We start from the raw sequence: 20,948 nt of genomic DNA, 5'->3' as shown, positions 1-20,948 counted from the left end.
CAGAAGTTGATGAAAATGGAGCCTAAATCGAGAGAGAGAGAGAGAGAGCAAGAAGGAGCAACGGAGAGAACTTTTTATCTATCAGGCAGAGTTGAGCGTTAAAAATGACCAGCTTTCCCCTCTACTTCCTAACAGCCCCACCTCACCGACACACACCCAGGTCCTTGCCCCAGAGAAGTGCACCCGAAAACACATGCACACACGCGAGGGTAAGTCGGCCAACCGCAAACAAATCTGACTCTTTGCCAACTTGTAACCACAGACAACAGCACAGAGACCAAGGTCTTTCATCACCTACTCCCGAAGACGCCGCAACCACCAGCGGCGCCGCAGTAGCAGCCTTTGTGCTGCAGCCTCTGGCTGTAGTTTTCACCCTTTAAGAGTGTCGCTCCTCTGCCCTTCGTCTCACTCTCCCAGACTTCGCCTACTTAGCCTCCTTCTCCTTGGAAGGCCTGGAGGAACCGGGTCACTTTACCACTACTGTGGAGGGAGATGAAGTAGCGAAGGAAATTCCCACCGAAGCAGCTGGAAGTCCACTAACCCTGCTTCACCTCTCACTCTCCCGATGGTGTAGGTGGTGGGGCTGCTGGTGAAGGTCCCAGTTCTCAAGGTGCCTGCGCTCAGATTGGGCTACGGAAGAGCCAGGCAGAAAGCGGAGCCGCGGGACGATGACGAGGGAGGGCTGCAGGTTTTTAGAGGACAGATGGGGCGGGACTGGGGAGAGGGGTGAAGTCTACAGGCGGAGGTACTCTCCAGCCCGTCACACCCTAACAGCAACTCTAAACGCGCAGATCCTAAGGAAAAGGCCTTTTCTTCTTAACCTCTCCCCCTTTCTAACCGACTCCCCGCCGGCACACCTGGTGAAAAAGCAAGGTGCGAGTGTACCTGGGGCGAACACCATGATTTCCTTCAGCTCCTGGGTTAAGAGAGAAAGACAGGCAGACGATGGGTAGGAGGAAGGCCAGGACTTGGCGGGGTCGGGTGCAGGTGGACGCGCAGGGCGCCGGCGGGCCGCGGGCGGGACGGTCAGCACCTCGGACAGCTCCCCGCCGCGCGATCCCGGGCCGCAGCTCCAGCCACCGCTGCGCGCTCTGCCTCCACAATGCACTGCTGCGCCCGCGGCCACCGCGGCGGCGGAAGGAGGAGACCGAATCCCCGCTCAGTTCATCGCTCATTCCTGTGCCAGATCGGCGTATGCTGCTGCTGAGGAGCAGAGCACTTCTACCGCTTGCATGGGAAGAGGAAGGACGGAAGGAGAAGAGAGAGAAAGGTAATTGCCCGGCTTCCCGGCAGGGGAACAACTAATTGCTTCTAATTACCTGCTGTCACTCGCCCCCGTGGATGCTGGACTGACATTTAAGATGGGTTTGTCCTTTTGGTTTGTTTAAACTCGATGAGCTTTACTCTAGAGACCGACTCCGAGTTCTTAGACTTCGGCTAGCTGTGAACTGAGGGGAGGAGTTAAGTTGAATCTCCGTCCTTGAGGTCCTTGACTTCTCTCCCGCCAGAGTCCTCTGCTAGCTTTAAGGAGAGAGCCTGAGAAAGAGAATGACTATGGAGAGCCTGAGGAGAGCGCCGCTAACAGGCCCTACTCCCTGGTGGCAAATCTGGCTAGGACATCTCCTGAACTTGAAGGTCACTTTAGGGAAAGCAGGATGGGCCAGGGGAGAGGAACGAGTCCTCCATGAGGCAGGTGTCCTCCTCCAACAAACACACACCCTCTACAAGAATGAGCCAAAGGAGTCCCCTTTAAGTGTGAGAACATCCCAGACACCAATCAAGAAGCATCAGTAATTCTGCCCTCACTCAACTGAAAATTGTACCCCTTCCAAACCCAGTTCTACCCCAAAGACACGGGTCTTGTCCCATGCTCACTTTATGCTCCTAAACCATTGCTCATTTGAAGATGTCTATTCTCCAAGGAATGTTTTTGCAGCTTGCACAGCCCACATTTTATGACACCCAGCTTGCAACAGGTCCCTGTGGTTTACAACCCTAGGGCTACTGCCACACAGGATCCTCCAGCACGCCCTGGGGTTTTTCCCCTATTTCTGTGGCTGAACAGTTTTCCAAGAACAAAATTGTTCAGGGTCATTTCCCAATGCTCTGTAGGATTTCTTCACTTGCACCCCTCCCTGGAAAATATAGTTTTTCTGAAAATACAGAATTTTTAAATAATTTGATTGGAATTTATAAGTTCTATACTCTTTTGGCAAATATAAAGCACTCAAATAGTCTTGTTGGCACTGGTTTTGTTCAAAGCCATCTGATAGATTGCAAATGCAAATAGTTTTACAGCTCTTGAACTAGACCTTGTGTGGAGGCATATGGGCAGCCTCAACAGAACACAATCAGTACTGCTCTTAGCACCTGCCCCAGTACTAGCTTGAACAGATGGAGCATGCCTCAGCAGCAAGATGTAAGTCAGTTGATGGGATGAAGTATGTGCATAAAGGATGAGGTCCTCTTTCAATCTCCTGTTATACCAAAAGTCGGGAACCAACCATATTTCACCACTTCTTTACTTCATCACCAGCAAAGTGTGAAACAGTATTTTCAATAACCTTTGAATGAAAGACTTATTAGGATATTTTTTCTCTCCTCTTTCCTTCATTTCTTTTCTTTTTCTTTTCTTTTTTTTTTTTTTTTTTTTTTTTTCAACCTTGGGTCTTGCTATATTGCTCAGGCTGGACTTGAACTCAAGGTCTTCCCACCTCAGCTTCCAGGGTAACTGGAATTGCAGGTGTATGCCATTGCACCTGGCTGACCTATTTCTTTGAATACACTCCAAAGGGCTCTTCTTACAAACCTTATTTTTAAATGGGCTTTATTTTCTTTGTGCATAAATAATTACCCACAATTACATTCAAGAAAAAGCAACATAGCATAGGAACTGATAAAAAGACTTGAGAATCAGTCAGACCCAGTATTATGGTTTGGATGTGAGAGGTAAAGTGAGGTGTCCCCCAAAAGCTTCTGTGTTAATTCAGGAATTTTCAGAGGTAAAGATTGGATTGTGGGAGCTATAACCTAACAAATTCATCCTAGTTTGAATGACTGGGTGGTAACTGTAGGCAAGTGGAGCATAACTACATTAGGTGTATCACTGAGTGTATAGCTTGGAGGGGTACATATCCCTGCTGTCCCTTCCCACTCTCTCTGCTTCCTGACCCTGCCATGAACTGAGCAGTTTTCCCCCACGGGGCCCTTACCTTGGGCCCAAGCAATGGAGTCAGTCATTATAGATTGAGACTTCTAAAACCATCAACCTCAAATAAACTTTGTTTCCTCTAAGTTGTTCTTGTCAGGCATTTTTGTCACAGCAATACAAAAGTTGACTAAAACCCCCAGACCCAGGTACAACATCTTCATCATTTATTAGATTTGTGAACTTTGATAAGTTACTAAGCTTGTCCTGTCTCACCTGCAATATAAGCACCAAGGTATCTTGAAGATTTGTTATGAGGATTAGCTGTGATATAGATTAATGAATTAATTAAGAAAGAAAATAGCCTCAATTAAACTCATTCCAGGAAACCACTGACACCTGTGTGGGGTGACCCCCTATGGAAAAGTAAGCAAAATATTAAATCAGTGTTTCTGAAACATTAATGTGTATATGAAATTCATGGGGGTCTTGTTAACATACAGATTGTGATTCAGTATATGAGGGTAGATCCTGAGATTCTGCATTTCTAACCACTGTCCAGACAATGCCCATGCTGGGTCACATGATTGCCTTTGAATAACAAGGTATTCTTCAATGTATCAGTATTTTAAAAGGAAAGTACTTATTTCTCTCCCAACCTGAATTTATCTTTTTAAGTGGTAAACAAAGAAGGAACTGAGATGGATTCCAGTAGACTGCCAAGCTAGATAGTGACCAAGATTGTAGTAGGAAAAAAGAATGCCTGAAAACTGTCCCAGAACTCCTGTGGCTATTTGATCAGCCTTCTGTGGCAATAGGAGATAATGTGATCTAATAGGACAAAAGAGAAAACTCTCTGCTTAGTCCCATACTCAGTTCTCCCCTGCCCTTCCTCCTATTATCTCTTAATTGTGGCTACCCAACACCACTGCTACCTAGTCAGAGTACAGTACAGTTCTTATCCAATATTTGCTTGTATATATTTTAGTTAGAGCAATTATTTTTATTCCCAACAAAGGCAAGTTACTTCAGTGATATTTTTAGTTTATTTTGGTTGTTTCAGTAGTAAAATTTTCATTCAACATATTTATCTCTGATGTGTACTACTACTGGAGTTATTTGGGGGGTTTTACTTAAATATCTTAATAATCCTACTAAATTTTAATGTCTTTACATCTTAATGTAAATGATCAATTTAATAACAGAATGCCTGAGAGGAAAATAAAAGTTTCCTTTTATTTTACCATGATAAGAGCCAGACGCCTTGATGGACCTCTACCCAGTCTTATCCTATAATTTAGATTCAAATTCTCAATATAGTTTCCCTTTGCCCCTGTTTAAACACCTGTATTCAAGGTGCTCACTTTCTGGTCAAAGACAGCATTACATTTGAAGATAGGAATCTATCAGTGAGGCAGCCACCACCGTCATCTACCCCATTCTGACGTTCAACACAGTCAAATTTTAATCAATAATGGGACTGATCAGAAACAAGATAATATACTAGTGGTAATAGATGACCCTATTTTCTTACCCTGGTGCTGAACTTACAAACTGGGGCACTCCTGCTCCTTAGGGATACTTGACAAGCTGCTTCACAAGTTAGAAGGCACAGTGGGGGGAAGGTCACCTAATAGGACCAATGATTTCATTTAGAAATTTGGGAGGATTTTTATACAAAAATTAACGTGTATACATATAAAGTAGAATGCAAAATCCATGTGGCATATGTACATTAAATGAAAGACTTCAAAGAATTCACTATAGGCAGCTTAGGACTATAACTTGCTGATTTGACCTAGCCTCCCTCCATTCCCTCTAACATTCATTTACTCTATTCTGTCTTTGTCTTTAGGACATTAACAAATAGAAAAATTTGAAAACCCATCCTGACACATTCCCATTGCCACAGTTATTTGCAGTGCACCCTGGTTCTGGATATACACTCTGATTATTCCCACTCTATATTCTTCAAATACCTTTTATAATAATGTTAGCATCTCAGAGGACAGTTGAAATGGTTGAAAAGAGGCACTTTTTATTCTGAAGAATTAAACCATAATTTAAAGGTTTTGAACAATTACAGAAATAAAATGCACGGAAACAATTCTTCCTCTTCTAAAAATTGCTGAAGGGTTGGACATATGGAAGGGCATGGAGGCAAAGTAAATCAAAATTAAGAAAAGGAATGAGAGGATGTGGTTTAGAAAGACATGGAAATAAAAAACCTGAATAAGGAAGAAGAAATTGAAAAACCAATTTTTGTGCTATCCAATCCATAAAGACATAGAGAGAGTGAGGTAAAAATGTATATGCAGAGGGAAATATTATCAATAGAAAATAAAAATGAAGGTAGAGGATGGAATAAAGGAAAAGGGGAAATGAAAATAGTGGCTGTGCTGTGTTAAAAGAAGACATAGGAAATATTAAAGAATTTTGCAGACTTGAAGAGTACAAAACAGTGTCTCTGTAGGTTTGCATTTTATGAGCAGTTTATGAGCCCTGCAGGATGCTTTAAAAGGGAGTTTGAAATAGCCATATTTTCTGAAAGGAAAACATCAGCAAAACTTTCTTATTGGAAAAAGCACATTCTAACAGTTAAAATGTTATATTGTGTTTAGAGAAAATGAGTATTTTCCTGAAAAAAAAATTTTAACTCGGAAAACATTTTCCCTCCCAAAGAGCTATAATCTATGTTCATTTTTGTAGAAATAAAATTATTGATTCTACTAGATAACAGGGAAACTAGATAACTGGAAAACCAGTTTAGGACAATATTCAAATTAAAACCAATGTGGTTAGTTTTTAAGGAACAACATGAAACATATACCTCAACATTCAACTCATCTTCAAAATAGTGAAGAGGCATTATGAAACTGTATTCGATAAATTCTGAGTGTGTAAGTCTATTCGTTTATAGATAGGTTCCGTAATAAGACAATTTCAGAGGAATGATGGGGACAAATCAAAGAGAAAAAATAAAAGAAAAGCAATGGAGAAAGAAGTAAAAGAGATGAAAAAGGAAAGAGGGAAAGAAAGGAAAAGACTCAAAGTTTCATAATGTCTCTTCAAAATTTTGAAAATGATTTGAATGTTAAGTTGACTATTTCATGATGCTTTTAAAAATCTAAACTCATTTTTAAGGCAGGACAGAGAAAAAGAGGAGGGAGAGCATGTGTAGGGAAGGAAAGTACAGAAGACAGGAAAAAATGGCATATGAGATACTCTGAGAATGTTTTTAAGAAAACAGAAGGAGAAAGAAGAGAGTGAAATGACTAACTTGTTTTAAATGTATGACAGAATGAAAGTCTAAATAGTCCAAACTGAGAAACATGAATGCTCTTCTCATTTCCTTTAACTGCATGGTCCAGAATAAATTTAATCACTACCTTAGAAAATGCCTATTGAATTTTAAAGCAATTGTTCATTATTCTTCATCTCTATTCAGGGGTTCAGTTCAGAATTGGAGGAGGCACTACACTGGAACTTTGACATTATAGAAGAATTGTTCTTTAGACTATGGTAGCCAAGATCATAGCAATAGTAACTCCTTGATTACTTTTTAGCTTATGTAAAAATCTGCATGTAACCAGAGAAATTATTTGCAACCTTAGAGTGTATATATATGTAAATATATTATATATGTCATATATGTTCATGACTTTTCCAAAATAATAAGACAAAAGTCCAACTAAAACTTGCCAAAATATTTAAACATATACTTCACAAAATTATTACAGTATTAATGGCCTATAAGCACATAAAACTTCTCATTGGCAACCAGAGAAATATACATTGAAACCAAAATGAGGTATCTATTACATATATATATTCAGTAGAATGGCAAAAATTAAAAAAGACTGACATGTTTCTGAGAAGCTCAGCAACTACAACTCTCATATTGCTGGTGGGGAAGTAAAACGTCAGGATTACTTTGAAAAACATTTGTTGGTGTAGTTTTTTACACCATTAAATATACACTTACCATAGATTTATCAGTTCTACTCCTAGGCAGTTACCCAAGAGCAAGGAAAACCTGTTTCTACACAAATTCTTACACATATGAATGGTGACAGTAGCTTTATTCATCATTACCAAAAAGTGAAGACAACCTGAATGTCCACCAACTTGTGTTTACTTACATATATTATAGTATATACACACAATTGCAATACAGACAGGTATCAAAAGCCTGCTGAGCAAAAGAAGCCAGACACAACGGAGTGCATACATATGATTCAATTAATATAAAATACTAGAAAAGGCTAAACCAAGTCGTAGTTGGCAGAAAGCTGGTCAGTGGTTGCTTGAGGCTTGGGGGACTTGGGGAAGTGGGTTGGGATTGATTGAAAAGGGAACACAAAGGAAACTTTAGGAATGAGAGGCATGTTCTACATCTTGACTGTATTAGTGGTTCTATTGATGTGTACATGTGTCAACATTCATATAACTGTACACTTACAATGAATGCATTTTACTTCATATAAATTATACTGCTTTGAAGTTGATATTAAAATCAGTTTATAATAATCTAATATTTCTAATAAATATAAACATGGGTGATAATATTCTAGAATTAGAATATTTTGAGAGCTACAACTAATTATAAATGTATACTCAATTTTTCCTAATTTTTAAAATTATATTTTAAATCTAAAGTAATTTAACATTCCTGTTCAACACTTGAATCATTGAAGTTAGTCAGTATTAATGACTAAAGAATGAGTAAACAGATACAAATTTTGCCATTTATTTTAAAAATAGCCATTACCCTTTCCTTCCGTCATTTATTCAAGAACTATATGTCGATCTGCTATTGAACACTAGTATATTAGATGCTAAAGACTCAGAGGCATAAGACATATGTATGCTTTCTAGTAGCTCAAAGCCTATGAAGAAAAAGAGCAGAATAAAGGAGGAAAGAACACTGAGACCTAGCAGAGGCCCTCAATATTGAGCTATAGACCTGTCAGGTAGGAAGGTTATTGAAATCAAGATAGAGATGAGAACATCACTAAACCAATGGGCCCCATTTGGGGAGGGAAGGAAATTAAGCTGGGAGGAATTCTCCGAAGAGGAAAATAAGAGCTATTTCTGAATTAGAGTGGTAAGGTTCAAAGTCTTCTCTAAGCAAGTGAAGAAGTAAGAAACGTCAGGACTGGAGGCGGGACTTGTGAGTTTAATATTTCAGATGTGACACCATTCTGGATGACAGTAAGATCTTGAGAGTGGCCTTAAAAGTGACTGCTAAATAACCAGCAGAGAGAAAGTGCAATGTTGGTTTGAGTTGTCCTGCATGGCAGGTGGGCACAGAGGAGGAGTGCATAGAGAAGGGCTGAGCATCTACCTCTAGCGATGGGTGTGGGGGTGGGAATAGATAGAAATACTGAGGTGTTGCCTGATAGGTGAAGGAGAAAAAAGTCAAAAGGTTTGGGAATAAGCTAGTGGTGCTTGAGTAGCATGATGACATTAGGAAGTTGAAATTCATGGTTTTTAGGGTGGGTAATTCCTTTTTACTCCACTTTATATAACAATATCAGACATGTAAACATTTTGGCTACATTTTGCTATTTTAGGTAGGGACTAAACCTTGTTCAAAAAATAAGTAATCAGATTCTTGGCTTTTGAATTTTAAAATAAGCACAGTGTAGAGACCAAAGTCTCGAAAGCCAAGGCTTTCAATAATTGCCAGCAGGAGGAAGGTTTTTTTGTGTGTGTGTCCTAGCCTGATTGGCTGATAGCATAAAGTATATAAGATAAATAGTGTTGGGGTGGGTTGCAAAAAGGCATACCAGTTTTTCCACCCCACAGGAAAATTTTTTGCTTTTGGGGGTGAGAATTCTTTTTTACAGGGATGGATATGAAACTAAAGATTAAGCAAAGGGCATGGATCTCCAAAGAAGGGGACTGTATCTCATGACTGATATCCAGTCAAGGAGAGGTGGGACCTGGAAGGGAAAATGACTGAAGGCCAGATGAATTTGGAGAAATCCCAAGACCTTCATCTGACTTCTATCTATCCACCTATCATCTATCTATCTATCTATCTCAGGTAGATCTCTGACTTCCTGAAAACTTCCTAACTGATGCTACAGGGATAAAAATCATTATCGAAGTAAGTTGTCTGTGAAGATGAACTTTAGGTCCATCTCCTGGGCTCTCCCCAACCCCAGAGTGAGTAAGAAGAGAATGGTCATATCCATGGAAGGACTTGGACATGCAGCCGGTAAAGTCTTGAGATTGGAATAAGGACATCTCCAGTGGGACCAGAGACCATGGTGAGATGTGGCCATCTAAGATGAAGTTCCACAGATAAAGAATAATGTCCCATCTCAGAAGTTTCCAAAAAACAGACCGTATTGGCAAACTAGATGACCACCCACTTGAGTTTAGACAAAACCTCTGGGAAAAGGAACTAAGTGGACATCCTAAACTAGCTATTTATAAAATCCTGAATTTCACTCAAGTTTCTGAAGTCACTAAGTAATCAATCATTCTAATTAAGTTTGCTTAGAATTTATTCTATTGGTTTTTCTACTATCATGCAAATGATAAAAAGATGTACATTATTTAGTTACAGAAATAAAGAAAAAATTTTCCCCCAGAAATCTGAGGGTGTATCCTTAAAACATGACCAGCCTTGCTTGCTGAATGTCCACATGATAATCTGCTGTCTGAAATCTCCTCCTTGCACCCCACATGTGCCTCTTCTCATGTAAATCAACGTTTGAATAGTACTCCTTGGAGAGGTTTTTCCTGTACCCTACTTTAATAGGTTCGAAACTCCCCTACCCTCCACATAGCAGAAAGGAGTCTGCTCTCCACTTGGAACAGGCTCAGGCCTAGCCTGAGGTGCAGATAATATCTTGGCTCCCTCAACAATCACTAGAATCTCATTTCTTACCTAATTTAGGAAAAGTTAGTTTAGTCAAACACTTTGACCACCCAAACATTTTTTCTGCTCTATTTTATTGGTGCATTATAATTGTACATAATGATGGGATTTATTATTACATATTCATACATTCACACAATGTAAGAATACAATTTGGTCAATATCACTCCCCAGCACTTCCCCCTCTCTCTCCGTCTACCACCTCCTGGTCCCTTTTCTCTAGTGATCTCCCCGTAATTTTCATGAGATCACTCACACCTTTCCTTTCCTCTTCCCTCTCTAGCTTCCATATACAAAAGAAAACATACAACCCTTGCCCTTTTGAGTTTGACTTGTTTTGCCTAACATAATGCTCTCTAGATACATCCATTTCCCTGCAAATGGTTTAATTTCATTTTGTTTATGGCTGAATAATACTCTATTTGTGTATATTTTAGTTTGCTTTTTCACTGCTGTGACTATAAGATCTGACCAGCACAATTATAGAAGAGGAAGTTTATTTGGATGCTCACGGTTTCAGAGGTCTTAGTCCATATACAGCTGGCTCCATTCCTTAGTGCTCTAGGTGAGACTGAACATCATGGCAGAAGAGTGAGGCAGAGGGATGCAGCTTACATGATGATCAGAAAGCACAGAGAGAGACTACACTTGCCAGATAGAAATATATACCCCAAAGTCATGCCCTCCATTTCCCCACCTCCTCCAACCACAGACTACCACTTCAGTTACCACTCAGTTAATTCCTATCAGGGGATTAATTTGCTGACTAGGTTAAGACTCTCACAACCCAATCATTTCTCCTCTGAACCTTCTCGCATTGTCTTACGGGTGAGCTTTTGGGGGACACCTCACATCCAAACCATAACAGTGTATAAATACCACATTTTCCTTTTCCATTTATCTGTTGATGGACACCTAGGCTGGTTCTATAGTTTGGCTATTGTGAATTGGAGCACCCAAACATCTGAGATGCAGTGTATGTCCAGGAATTCAATGAGCAAAGACGAAATTGGGCATGCTCTTTCCCCATCCTCAGAACCCTGAGTCCTGGGGATTAAGTTTCTTTCAAGAAGAGCTCTGAACAATGGCTGGGCCCTTGATGCAGAGAACCATGAGCATGATGGAAGAACTTGGCACACCATTCATAGCATCCTGGCCTTTGAAGAACAGGCTTCAGGAACAATCTTCAGAACTGGTGGGGAGCTGATATATGCAGCTCTACTAGTGATTGCTTCTTTCTCAGAAATATCAAAATGCACAGAGATGGCAAATGCACCAAGGTAGGTCAGGTCCTAAACCTTCTGACACATCTATCTTTGGAATTTCTTTATCCTTCAAATTTGTATGAGAAACACTTGCTGTGCACATTTCCCTGACACAAGGCACCTGACACCTTTGTTATGAGTTTTCAACATGAACTCTTTTGATGGTTAATGCTCCGCTTTGACATCAGACAAACTAAGACCTAAGTGCACTATTACCTAGACATTTATGCTTAAAACTAAGATATTGTGTGATTTCATCTACCTAGGTGGCCTTTAATTTCAGAAGTTAGGTTGTCATAGTCCTTACAGAGGACAGAGATCTCTGAAACACACATGAGATTCAGAAGAATGTGCAGAATGGTTCTTTTATTCAAGTTCATACATATAGTGAATGTCTTGAATGGAGTAAAGGTTTCTACACACCATCACCCTTGTACCATCTGCTTTTGAAAGTCTTCATCCACCATCTTGCTGGTGTAACCCTTCTGGTCATTAGTGACCTCTTCCCTTACACTGGATTCACCACTTGACCTCACCTGGGTTTTCAGTCGCTTCATTTCACCCTCTTCTCCACTAGACATTGCTGAAGGGCCTTCGGCTCCCAGTCGGTGCAGGTGAGAATGAAGAAAAGGCCTTCATCCTGGAGGCCTCAGAACCAAACATCTTCACCACTAGGGCTTTTTATGCAAACAAAAATGACTTCTTTGCTTGAAGCCCATCTGCCAAAGGAGTCTGGGCTTCTTTTTCCTCTAAGTCTGAGGACCCCAAAGTGAGTAGTTGTTGATAAAAACATTACAATTTGAGACAAAATAATACAAAAGTGAAGATACCTAGTGGGTAAGCAGTGTTTTTATTTTCTGTTACTTTGAGTCCCTACTGTGTACCAATCACTAATCTTGTATTTATCACTGAACAAAATAACGATCTCAGGTATTACACAAATTGCATTCTAGCAAAGGAGCTTTCATCCTGATATGTCAATGCGTATCAAGTGGTAGTAAAGAAGGAAACTGGATCCCATAAGAACTTATCACAAGACACCTGACCTCTTTCTGGTACAGAGGGATATGCAACAAGGAAGACTTATCTGAAGAGTGGACATTTGCCTGAGTCATAAAGGGTAAGTAAAAATTAACTACCCAAAATATTTACCCTCTCATCTCTGACTCTCTAAATGATGAGGTACTCAGATATATAAACATATAACATATACAATGAACACAGTAAGTGCTCAATAAAAGAAACTATTACCATAGTCATGGCACCTATCAGAACATAACCCTACCTGTTCTCCCGATCCAGCTCACACTGCTCCCACCAGCCAGGGACAAGGACAAGTGCTCTGGAGACACTGGCTCATTGTAACCCCTAATCAAGTACTCCAGTATATTATTCAGCTTCTCTAGGGAAACAGAACCAATAACAGATAGCTTGATAGAAGATAGATAGATAGGTAGGTAGATAGATAGATAGATAGATAGATAGATAGATAATTTATTTATTATGGAAATTGGCTCACATTATTATGGAGGTTGAGAAGTCCCACAATCTGCTACCCACAAGGTGGAGGCCCTGGCAAAGCCAATGGTGTAATTTAGTCTAAGCCCCAAAGCCCAAGAACCAGGGGAGCTGGTGGTATAAGTCTCATTTCAAGTCTGAATCCCTGAGAACTTGGGGGTTAATATTGAAGACCTGATCCAAGTCCAAAAGCTCAAGAACTGTCGATTCCTAAGGCAAATGGACATGTGCATCCCAGCTCAAACAGAGTGAATTCACCCTTCCTCTGCCTTTTTTTTCATTCCGAACCTCAACAGATTAGATGGTGCCCACCCACCCTGATGAGGGCAATCTTCCTTATACAATTTATAACTCAAACTGTCTCATAGACACAGCCACACATAATATTATATTGGGGCATTCCTGAGTGCACTCAAGTTGACATATAAAATTAAATAGCTATTCAACACCCATTCTTGGTCTCACACTTCTTGGATCTGAATCCCATCTTCCATGGCAAGATGATACATTCCAACAAAGTATGAGGGGTTTTCTTTCATGTCTCTCAGAGACCACAGGTTCCAGGCCCACTCTAGGCAGTGTGGAAATAATTGTTTACTCTTAAACAAATATATCTCATTACAAAAATCAGGTTCTCATCTCATCATTTAAATGACAAACCAAAGACAAAATTCATATTACTTTTCTAAAATTTTTCTGAATAAATGTATATCTCATTCTCTATCTACACAAGAGTTTATACTTAAGAAAAGTAATATTCATGGTCTGACCCTAATTCTATCTTTAGGATAATATCCTTATTTACATTTTGGGTGAGTATTTATCAGTTTATTTTATTGTAGGGATATATATTAAAAATATAATTTAACTTTATGACAGACTCAAAAAGGACATCATGTAGGATAGAAGACCAGGAATTTAGGAATAAGATCAACCTGGTTCTGAATTTCTAGTTTTGAGAATGTAACCTATTCCTAAGCCTCCATGTTTGAAGTGCTAAATGGAGAAATAAACACCAACACACAGGGTTTAGAACAAAATAGATACAACCAATGCAAAATACAATGCTTGTTCGATAAATAATAATTAGTTTTTGTTATTACATATCAAGTTTTTTGGCTAGGCTTAAGTCTAAAAATCTATGCTGTGTTTTCCTTTGCAGAAAGCTGCTTATTACAGAAATAAATTGAAAATAAATACCTGTGAAATCACTTTTAAAAACATAATGTTTATGACTATTCCCATATTTTTGATATATCTTTGCTGACTACCTTTAATATGAAAGACAGAGGGTCACTTAATATATGAGATATAAGTATAGGACAGGATCCGTATCATCAAGAAAGTTACATTTTAATAAAGAATAAAGAGAACCAACCTAGCTACCCTTCAACAGATGAATGGATAAAGAAAAAGTAGTATATATGCACAATGGAATATTAGCCATAAAGAAGAATGGTTTCATGACATTTGCTGGTACATGGAGGGATCTAGAGACTACCATGCTAGGTAGAACAAGCTAGGTAGAACAAGTGATTACACTGAAAAAACCAAAGGTTGAATGTTTTCTCTGATATGTGAAAGCTAACCCACAGTAAGGGGGTACGGGAAAAAGAAGTTCAGTGGATTAGAAAAAGGGGAATGAAGGTAAGAAATTAATTTAAAAAATGCATTTAAAATTTTTTTAGAAAAGGGGCAGCTACTCATCATGATTGAAGACTTCAAAATATAGTTGATGACTGTGAAAGTCAGCCAGTTCTGTGCTACTGCCCATAATTGATCCTTATAATATGCCTTTTCATATGTCAAATTTTCTTCTTAGTTTGAAGGGAAAGATTTTTTTCCCCCTTTCTTTTCTGTAGCATTTTCTCCCCACTATTTTAGAATGTCAGCATTATTTTCTGCAATTTGCTGTGCTATGCATTTCTTCTTTGCATCATTTCCAATACTGGAGGTATAAAACATGTAAAGGCTTTTAGATACTAATTTGTTTTATGCTTTTGTTTTTCAAATTTAGCTCCAGGAAAGTGCACCACCACAATGGTGACTTTGTCTGCAAGCATCATCCATGTATGTAAGAGCATTTAAATTTCCTCTATATAAATAAATAAACAAAATGCTTGACAATTTAAAAAAGAAAAAGACCATAGGATTTAAACAATGGATAGATAACTTCCAATTTTATAGCAATGAGTTGTATGTAAACTAAAGTCAGAGAATTGCAAACAAAAGCATATGCAGAGATTAGCTTTAATAGACAAATATCCATAGATACATGTACTTCTGTCTATGGAAAAGAACACATTTGAAACTGGTCCTAAGATTTGAGAGTTTGAATGATCAGCAGCCCAATACAAAGAAAAATCTAAACACAACTAATATTGTCATGTATTTATTCTTTAACAACATAATTTTATTGTCCACTGAATTTATATGTAACCCATACCTATGCATACAATTATATCATGTATGTATTATATTATCAGGACTGTCCTGCAATGTCTGGCAGAGACAGTAACTGCTTGAAGTTCACATTTAGACCACTACACTCTTCATCTTCAACACACCTTGGAAAGAATAAGGTCCGTTTTCATAAATCATACTCTGTCAATACTGTGTCTCAGTAGTCAGAATCTCTAAATATATTCCACCTCTCTGGATTCCTAGGAATTAAACTATGTATATCATCATTCTTCCTTTACCCCCAGAATTCTTGAGAAAAAAAATTCCCGTCACAAATGCTGGCTATAAAATATCCTGGCCCACAATCAAGGAGATTTTCTGTTTACCAAAACTATTACTGAGATGAAATAATAAAGGAGAATATTAATAACAATCCTTTTTATTCTTCTTACCTGTCCTTTTTAGTTATATGTGACAGTAGAATCTATTTGACATATCTATACAAGCATGGAACATATCCTATCCTAATTAGGATCCCAGCCTTGTGGGTGTACACAGTGTTGAGATTCACTGTGGTGTATTCACATATGTACATAGGAAAGTTATGTCAGAATTCGCTCCACTGTCATTTGATAACCCTTTTCTAAGAACAGGAGATGGCTTCTTTAAAACAGGACTTTACTTCTTATTTTTTGTGCAGACCTTCTGTTCACCCATGCTTAGATTAAACCAATTCTTAAACCACAGGGTGTCACCAAAATCAATCATCTACTATACTCTTGGGAATCTTCACATGGAGATTTTGAGCCCACCCACTTCCTTTCCCCTTTCTTTTATACAATCCTGAAATGCATTTAAATTTATATGGCCCTGGTTGCATATCTCTCTAGTAAGCCCTGGAAATACTACTATGAATAAAGCAGTCCCTCTATACTCAAGAGACTCACCTGTGGTGGAGTAGAGCAACTTGAATGAAATTGCTGGGCATGTGGCTCATGCCTGGAATCCCAGGGACTCAGGAGGCTGGGACAGGAGGATTGAGGCTGGACTCAGCATTTAAGCAAGAGTCTGTCTCAAAATAAAGGGAAAAGGGGGGGAAGGGGGCAGGAATATAGCTCAGGGGTAGAATGCCTTTGGGTTCTATCTCCAGAAGAAGGAAAGAAGGAAGGAAGAGGATGGGGAAGGAAAGAAGGGAGAGAGGAAGAAAAGAAAGGAGGGGGGGGGGGAGGGAAAAAAACAATATCAGCACATTCAGCACAATAAAGTAGTGAAATGATCTATTGTATCCTATGGCAGAGACTTCACAGTAAGAAGGGATGACTTATTTGATTTGTAAATTTAAGTTAAGCCCTAAGTGTGGTTACCTCCACCCTTCCTCTCTTTTTGCCTTCAAATGGAAAAGGAGGAGAAAGGAAAACTCCCCAAAATGTTTTAAATTGTGTTGTGCCTCTGTCCATGGAAAAGTACACATTTGGCCATGGTCCTAAGATTCAAGGTTTTGAATGAACATCAGCCCAACACAAAAGAAAATCCAAACCCATTATGTATGATACAACATACTTACCTATTCTTAATGTTTCTTTCCCAGTAGGAAAAGTACTATAATATTCATTTTCTAATTTATCCAATCAGTATTTATTAAGTGAATACTATATGCCAGGCACACTCCAGATCCTGCCCTCATAAAACTTTCATTATACAGAAATTGCCTATGGAGAATTAACAAACAAAATAGCAAGCATATATTATTGCATAAGGGGATGAGTAACATGGAAAAAAAAAAAAAAGTAAAGGAGTGGGCAGTGTTGTGTAGAGGTTTCCAGGTATTCCATATAGGATAGTCAGCAAAAGTTGCATTGAGAAAATGACATTTGAACAAAGACCTAAAGAAAGACCTGAAAATTCTGGAGTTCAAAGAAGCATTTTGGTCTGGAGATATGAACTTGGGAATCAACCATAGGTAGAGCCATTAGACAGGAGAAGAGCCAATAGGAAGAGAGAAGAACAGGTAAGAGTCCTGAGGGCCAAATGGAAATATTCTGGTGTTTATAAAGCAGAAAGACGGGGAGAAATCAGCAAAGGAGACTGAGAAGAAGCAGTCAGTGAAGTCGCTCAACACAGCTGGCCCCTCCTGCACCCTCTCTGCCCCGTCCTTATTTCTCCCCTGAGGAGGAGTGACTTATTTGATTGGTCAATTTGGGAGGGAACCTGGTGAAGCATTGCAGGGTATGGAAAGTTGCCATGACCAGCATGGCCAAACTTGTGGTTCCAGTGAGGGGTGATGGGGGATTAGAAAATAAAGACTCATACATTCAGGTTTTGAAGATAAAGCTGGGATCAGGTGGAGTGCTGCTCTGTGATGGAGAAGCAGATCTAAAGAGTTAGACCAGCAATCTTTATTTATATATGTCTCATTGTCAGGTTAAAGACCATGTAAGCATTATTCTTTGTGCTCAGAAAGTTACAGAAACTTAGAAACATCTATGTAGCTTTTCCACAGTTGCAATCCACAGTTGCAAAGTGCAATGCTAGGAGCTTTGTGTAGCTCTCAAGAAGGTCCGTTTTTAAAAGTTACTGTTCAGTGGGCAGGCTCAGGAGAAGCAGAGCTAGTGAAACATTGTGGTTGTCTAGCCTAAGAATTCCTCTGTCCCCAGGAGCTATGTGCCTGAGATCAAGGTCAGAGCTGATAGGACTCTTGCACAGAGCCTCCTCAAGCAGGCTTTACCACTGCAGCTAAGCATCCTGTGCCCTTGCACAGAAACATTCCCAGTCACCAGGCATGCTACAGCCATGAGGTCATCAGAGACCCCCCAGTCTCAGTCATTGCTCTCCCATTCTCTGTCATCACTCTCCACAGAAACTCACGTCCTCAGGAAGGACAATGAACCCTGAGAACATACAATTTCCCTTATCTATATTCGTTCCTCCAGTTGTTCAAGGCCTCTCTCTCTACCTCAGCTGAAATATCGCCTGCTAGGACTCAGCCAAAATTCACCTGCCTGCCAAAAGTAGCTAACTCCTCCCAAAAAGTCTGGTCCTGTTTAGACCCTATAAAATGCTGACCTTCATTGCAGCTCCTGCCTTATTTTCTCCGCTGAAAATGTGCCCCCACAATGCCTGACTGATTGACTCCTCTGCTTAATAAAAGGCATCCATTGAGATGGGTCATTGCGGTCATTTTTGCTTAGGGGCATGCTTCCATCACTTCTTTTCTTGCTTTTGGGGAGTTGTCTTCCTGTTAAAAGCTGTTGCTTCACTCTGCTTTGCTCCCCTCTATGCAAATTTCCCAGGGAGAGTGTGAGAAGGCCTGCAATATTCCATTCTGCCTAGGCAAAGTGAGTAAGCCTGCCTCATTCTGGGATTCAGCATTAGAAACCCCTTTTGTCTTCAGCAGCTCTAAGCCATATTCACCAATAACAGATCTACCAGGAGTAAAGATGAGCTTTTAAGCTATGTCTTCCTGACTCCTTTGCCTTATCTCCTAATTGGTTCAAAACCCTGGCTAGCAAGGAGGGTCGAGTTCATCAGGCCCCCTGAATTCCAGAATACTAGAGCAGGAATTCAGACACATGACCCATAAAAACGCTTTTGACTCCATGACTTACATCCCTGCCTGTAACATGTAAACCATGATGGAATCAGAATGTCATAGACTCAGAGATTTTAGAAGTAGAGGGAAAATAAGATCATCTCTTCACAATATTTTGATAAGAAAACTGAAATGCAGAGAGTGAAACCTAATAGTGGCAGAACCAGAACTATGACTCAGGTCCCTTGACTCCCATCCAGTCCAGGGCGAACTTTATCTCTCAGGAAAACCTCATCTTTTTCTATCTCACTCATTGCCGAAGGAGAAAAACAAAACAAAACATTAGGCTGTCTTCCACAGTGTTTTTCTCCAAATATCCCCATCATTTCTTCACATACATTTGTTGACTTATGGTGTAGCAAAAAAAAAAAAAAAAGTTGTTATTGACCCACTTAAAAATAATGCCACCCTTTAATATTTTTCCCTTGGTGACTTTTACTGGATCAAAGAAAGATGCTTTTATTTTCCATTTCCTAGGTAACTGAAGAAATGTCTGCTGATGATTCACGATGACCAGCCTGAAAAGAACCCTTCACAGGTTTCTTAGTGACTTTTCTCACTCTTTGAAGCTGCTTTAAGCACAGATGCCTTCCTCACTCTCAGATGCTCTTGCCTCCTTCTCAGGCCACAGATGGCAGTACCCTCTCCCTCCCAGAACCAGCCCTATAAACAGCTGTAGGAATACAGCCTCTCTTTTATTCTCTCCATTGTGGCAGAAGAGGGATGCTTCTATCTACCCAAGGTCTGTCCTTCCATCTGCCCTCACATCTTCCCCTCCCACCTCAGATAAAGTGCTACCATGAGTTATCTCCTTTGTCCCCAGAGTGCTCAGCTGGCCTCTCTCACCTGGAGTCTTTCCATCAGCATTTAACAAGCTCAGTGCTTTCCAAACAAAATTGAAAACCATCTCTAAATGCCACACCCACTTCTGCCTATAACCATATTCAAGTCCAGATTATATCCTTTGGAGGACCCAAGTGCAGGGGTACTCTTCCCTATGTGTAATTCAAATTATTGTTGGTTATTGAAACAACTGACAAAAGACCAATAAAAACATGAGGACTTCTTTTATTTGTTCTAATTACATGACAATAAGAAGGTACTCTGACACATCATACATAAATGGAGTATAATTTCTCATTCTTCTGGTTGAGCATGACAATCACACCGGTCATACAGTCATATGAAAGCATGAGATTTTCAATGATGACTCCTTTCATTCCTTATTTTTGAACTGTCAAATATTAAATTTTTTCCACTGTTTCTTGGTTTTGGTGCCCTTGCCTTGCTAGTCCCTTAAGCACATAATCTTCAATTGTTAATTCAGAATCAGACCTGCCTCTTTTACATTCACAATCAAAATACTTGAATTTTCTATAACTTTCACTCTTCGTTTCCTCATTTCTCCTTGTATTAGTTCATAAATCTTATTCTGTACTAATTATTCCACCCAAGGGCTATCATGGAGTTATCCTCTGATTCTTCCTTCTCAATCTCATTTCAGATGCCTTCTCCTCTACAAGTCCTTGAAGGTCATAAACCTGAGGGCTCTTCCTAGATACTTGTTTCATCCAATGTGCTACCTCCAGACAGCCCCATCCAGGGCCACAGATTCAATTGCCATGCATTTTGAGGGTGTCATCTGAATGAGAACAGTGCTCTTAAAGGTAAAGGAAAGGACAAGGTCCTAGGTTCAATTCCCAGCACTGCAAAAAAAAAAAAAAAAAAAAAGAAAAAGAAAAAAAGAAAAAAAGTAAAGGAAAGGTACTATTGGGAAGTATTCCCTGTCTGTTTGGACATAGGGTCATGCTATCTAAATGCTAACACGTTCCTAATGTATTGTTTTCCCAGTGAAGATTCCTTCTCTGAGCTACAGGCTCATAAACCTAATAGAACAGTGTGTGCACTTGGACTCATCAATTCACTCAATTGACAGTAATGAGGAGCTACTACGTATGATGCACTGTTCTGAGAACTGATGAACAAAAGAGACCATGCTCCTGTCCTTGTAGAGTTCACATTCTTATTGACAGAAGAACAATCAAAACATGAATGCATAAAAAACATATTTTGTAGCATGATGAATGCTATTCAGAAAAACAGTGGGGAAAAAGGAAAAGGAACTATGGA

The 20,948-nt window shown here is 39.6% G+C and overlaps 1 protein-coding gene and 1 long non-coding RNA gene across 3 annotated transcripts in view; one reads left to right on the top strand and one right to left on the bottom strand.

Annotated features, from left to right (window-relative positions):
• Akain1 (A-kinase anchor inhibitor 1) overlaps window positions 1–1,472 on the bottom strand; it is a 55,191-nt gene extending 53,719 nt beyond the window's left edge. The window contains exon 1 of one of the 2 annotated variants that reach the window (XM_047527006.1): window positions 1,320–1,472. In XM_047527006.1, the coding sequence (XP_047382962.1) occupies window positions 1,320–1,356 (37 nt within the window). In that variant the 5' untranslated portion in view covers window positions 1,357–1,472. Of the gene's footprint in view, window positions 1–885; window positions 1,249–1,319 lie in introns of those variants that run through there. The other variant, XM_047527007.1, reaches the window with a different exon arrangement.
• On the top strand, window positions 822–20,079 carry LOC124965842 (uncharacterized). The gene is made up of 4 exons (XR_007105244.1): window positions 822–1,270; window positions 12,262–12,428; window positions 14,844–14,896; window positions 19,296–20,079. It is a non-coding gene; the product is annotated as an uncharacterized LOC124965842 (long non-coding RNA).
• The last annotated feature ends 869 nt before the right edge of the window (window positions 20,080–20,948 follow it).

This window comes from Sciurus carolinensis, chromosome 15 (assembly GCF_902686445.1).
Source record: "Sciurus carolinensis chromosome 15, mSciCar1.2, whole genome shotgun sequence".
In the NCBI taxonomy this organism is placed as follows: domain Eukaryota; kingdom Metazoa; phylum Chordata; class Mammalia; order Rodentia; family Sciuridae; genus Sciurus; species Sciurus carolinensis.
Note: the sequence above shows the minus strand (reverse complement) of the source record. Positions and strands in the feature narration are given on the sequence as shown.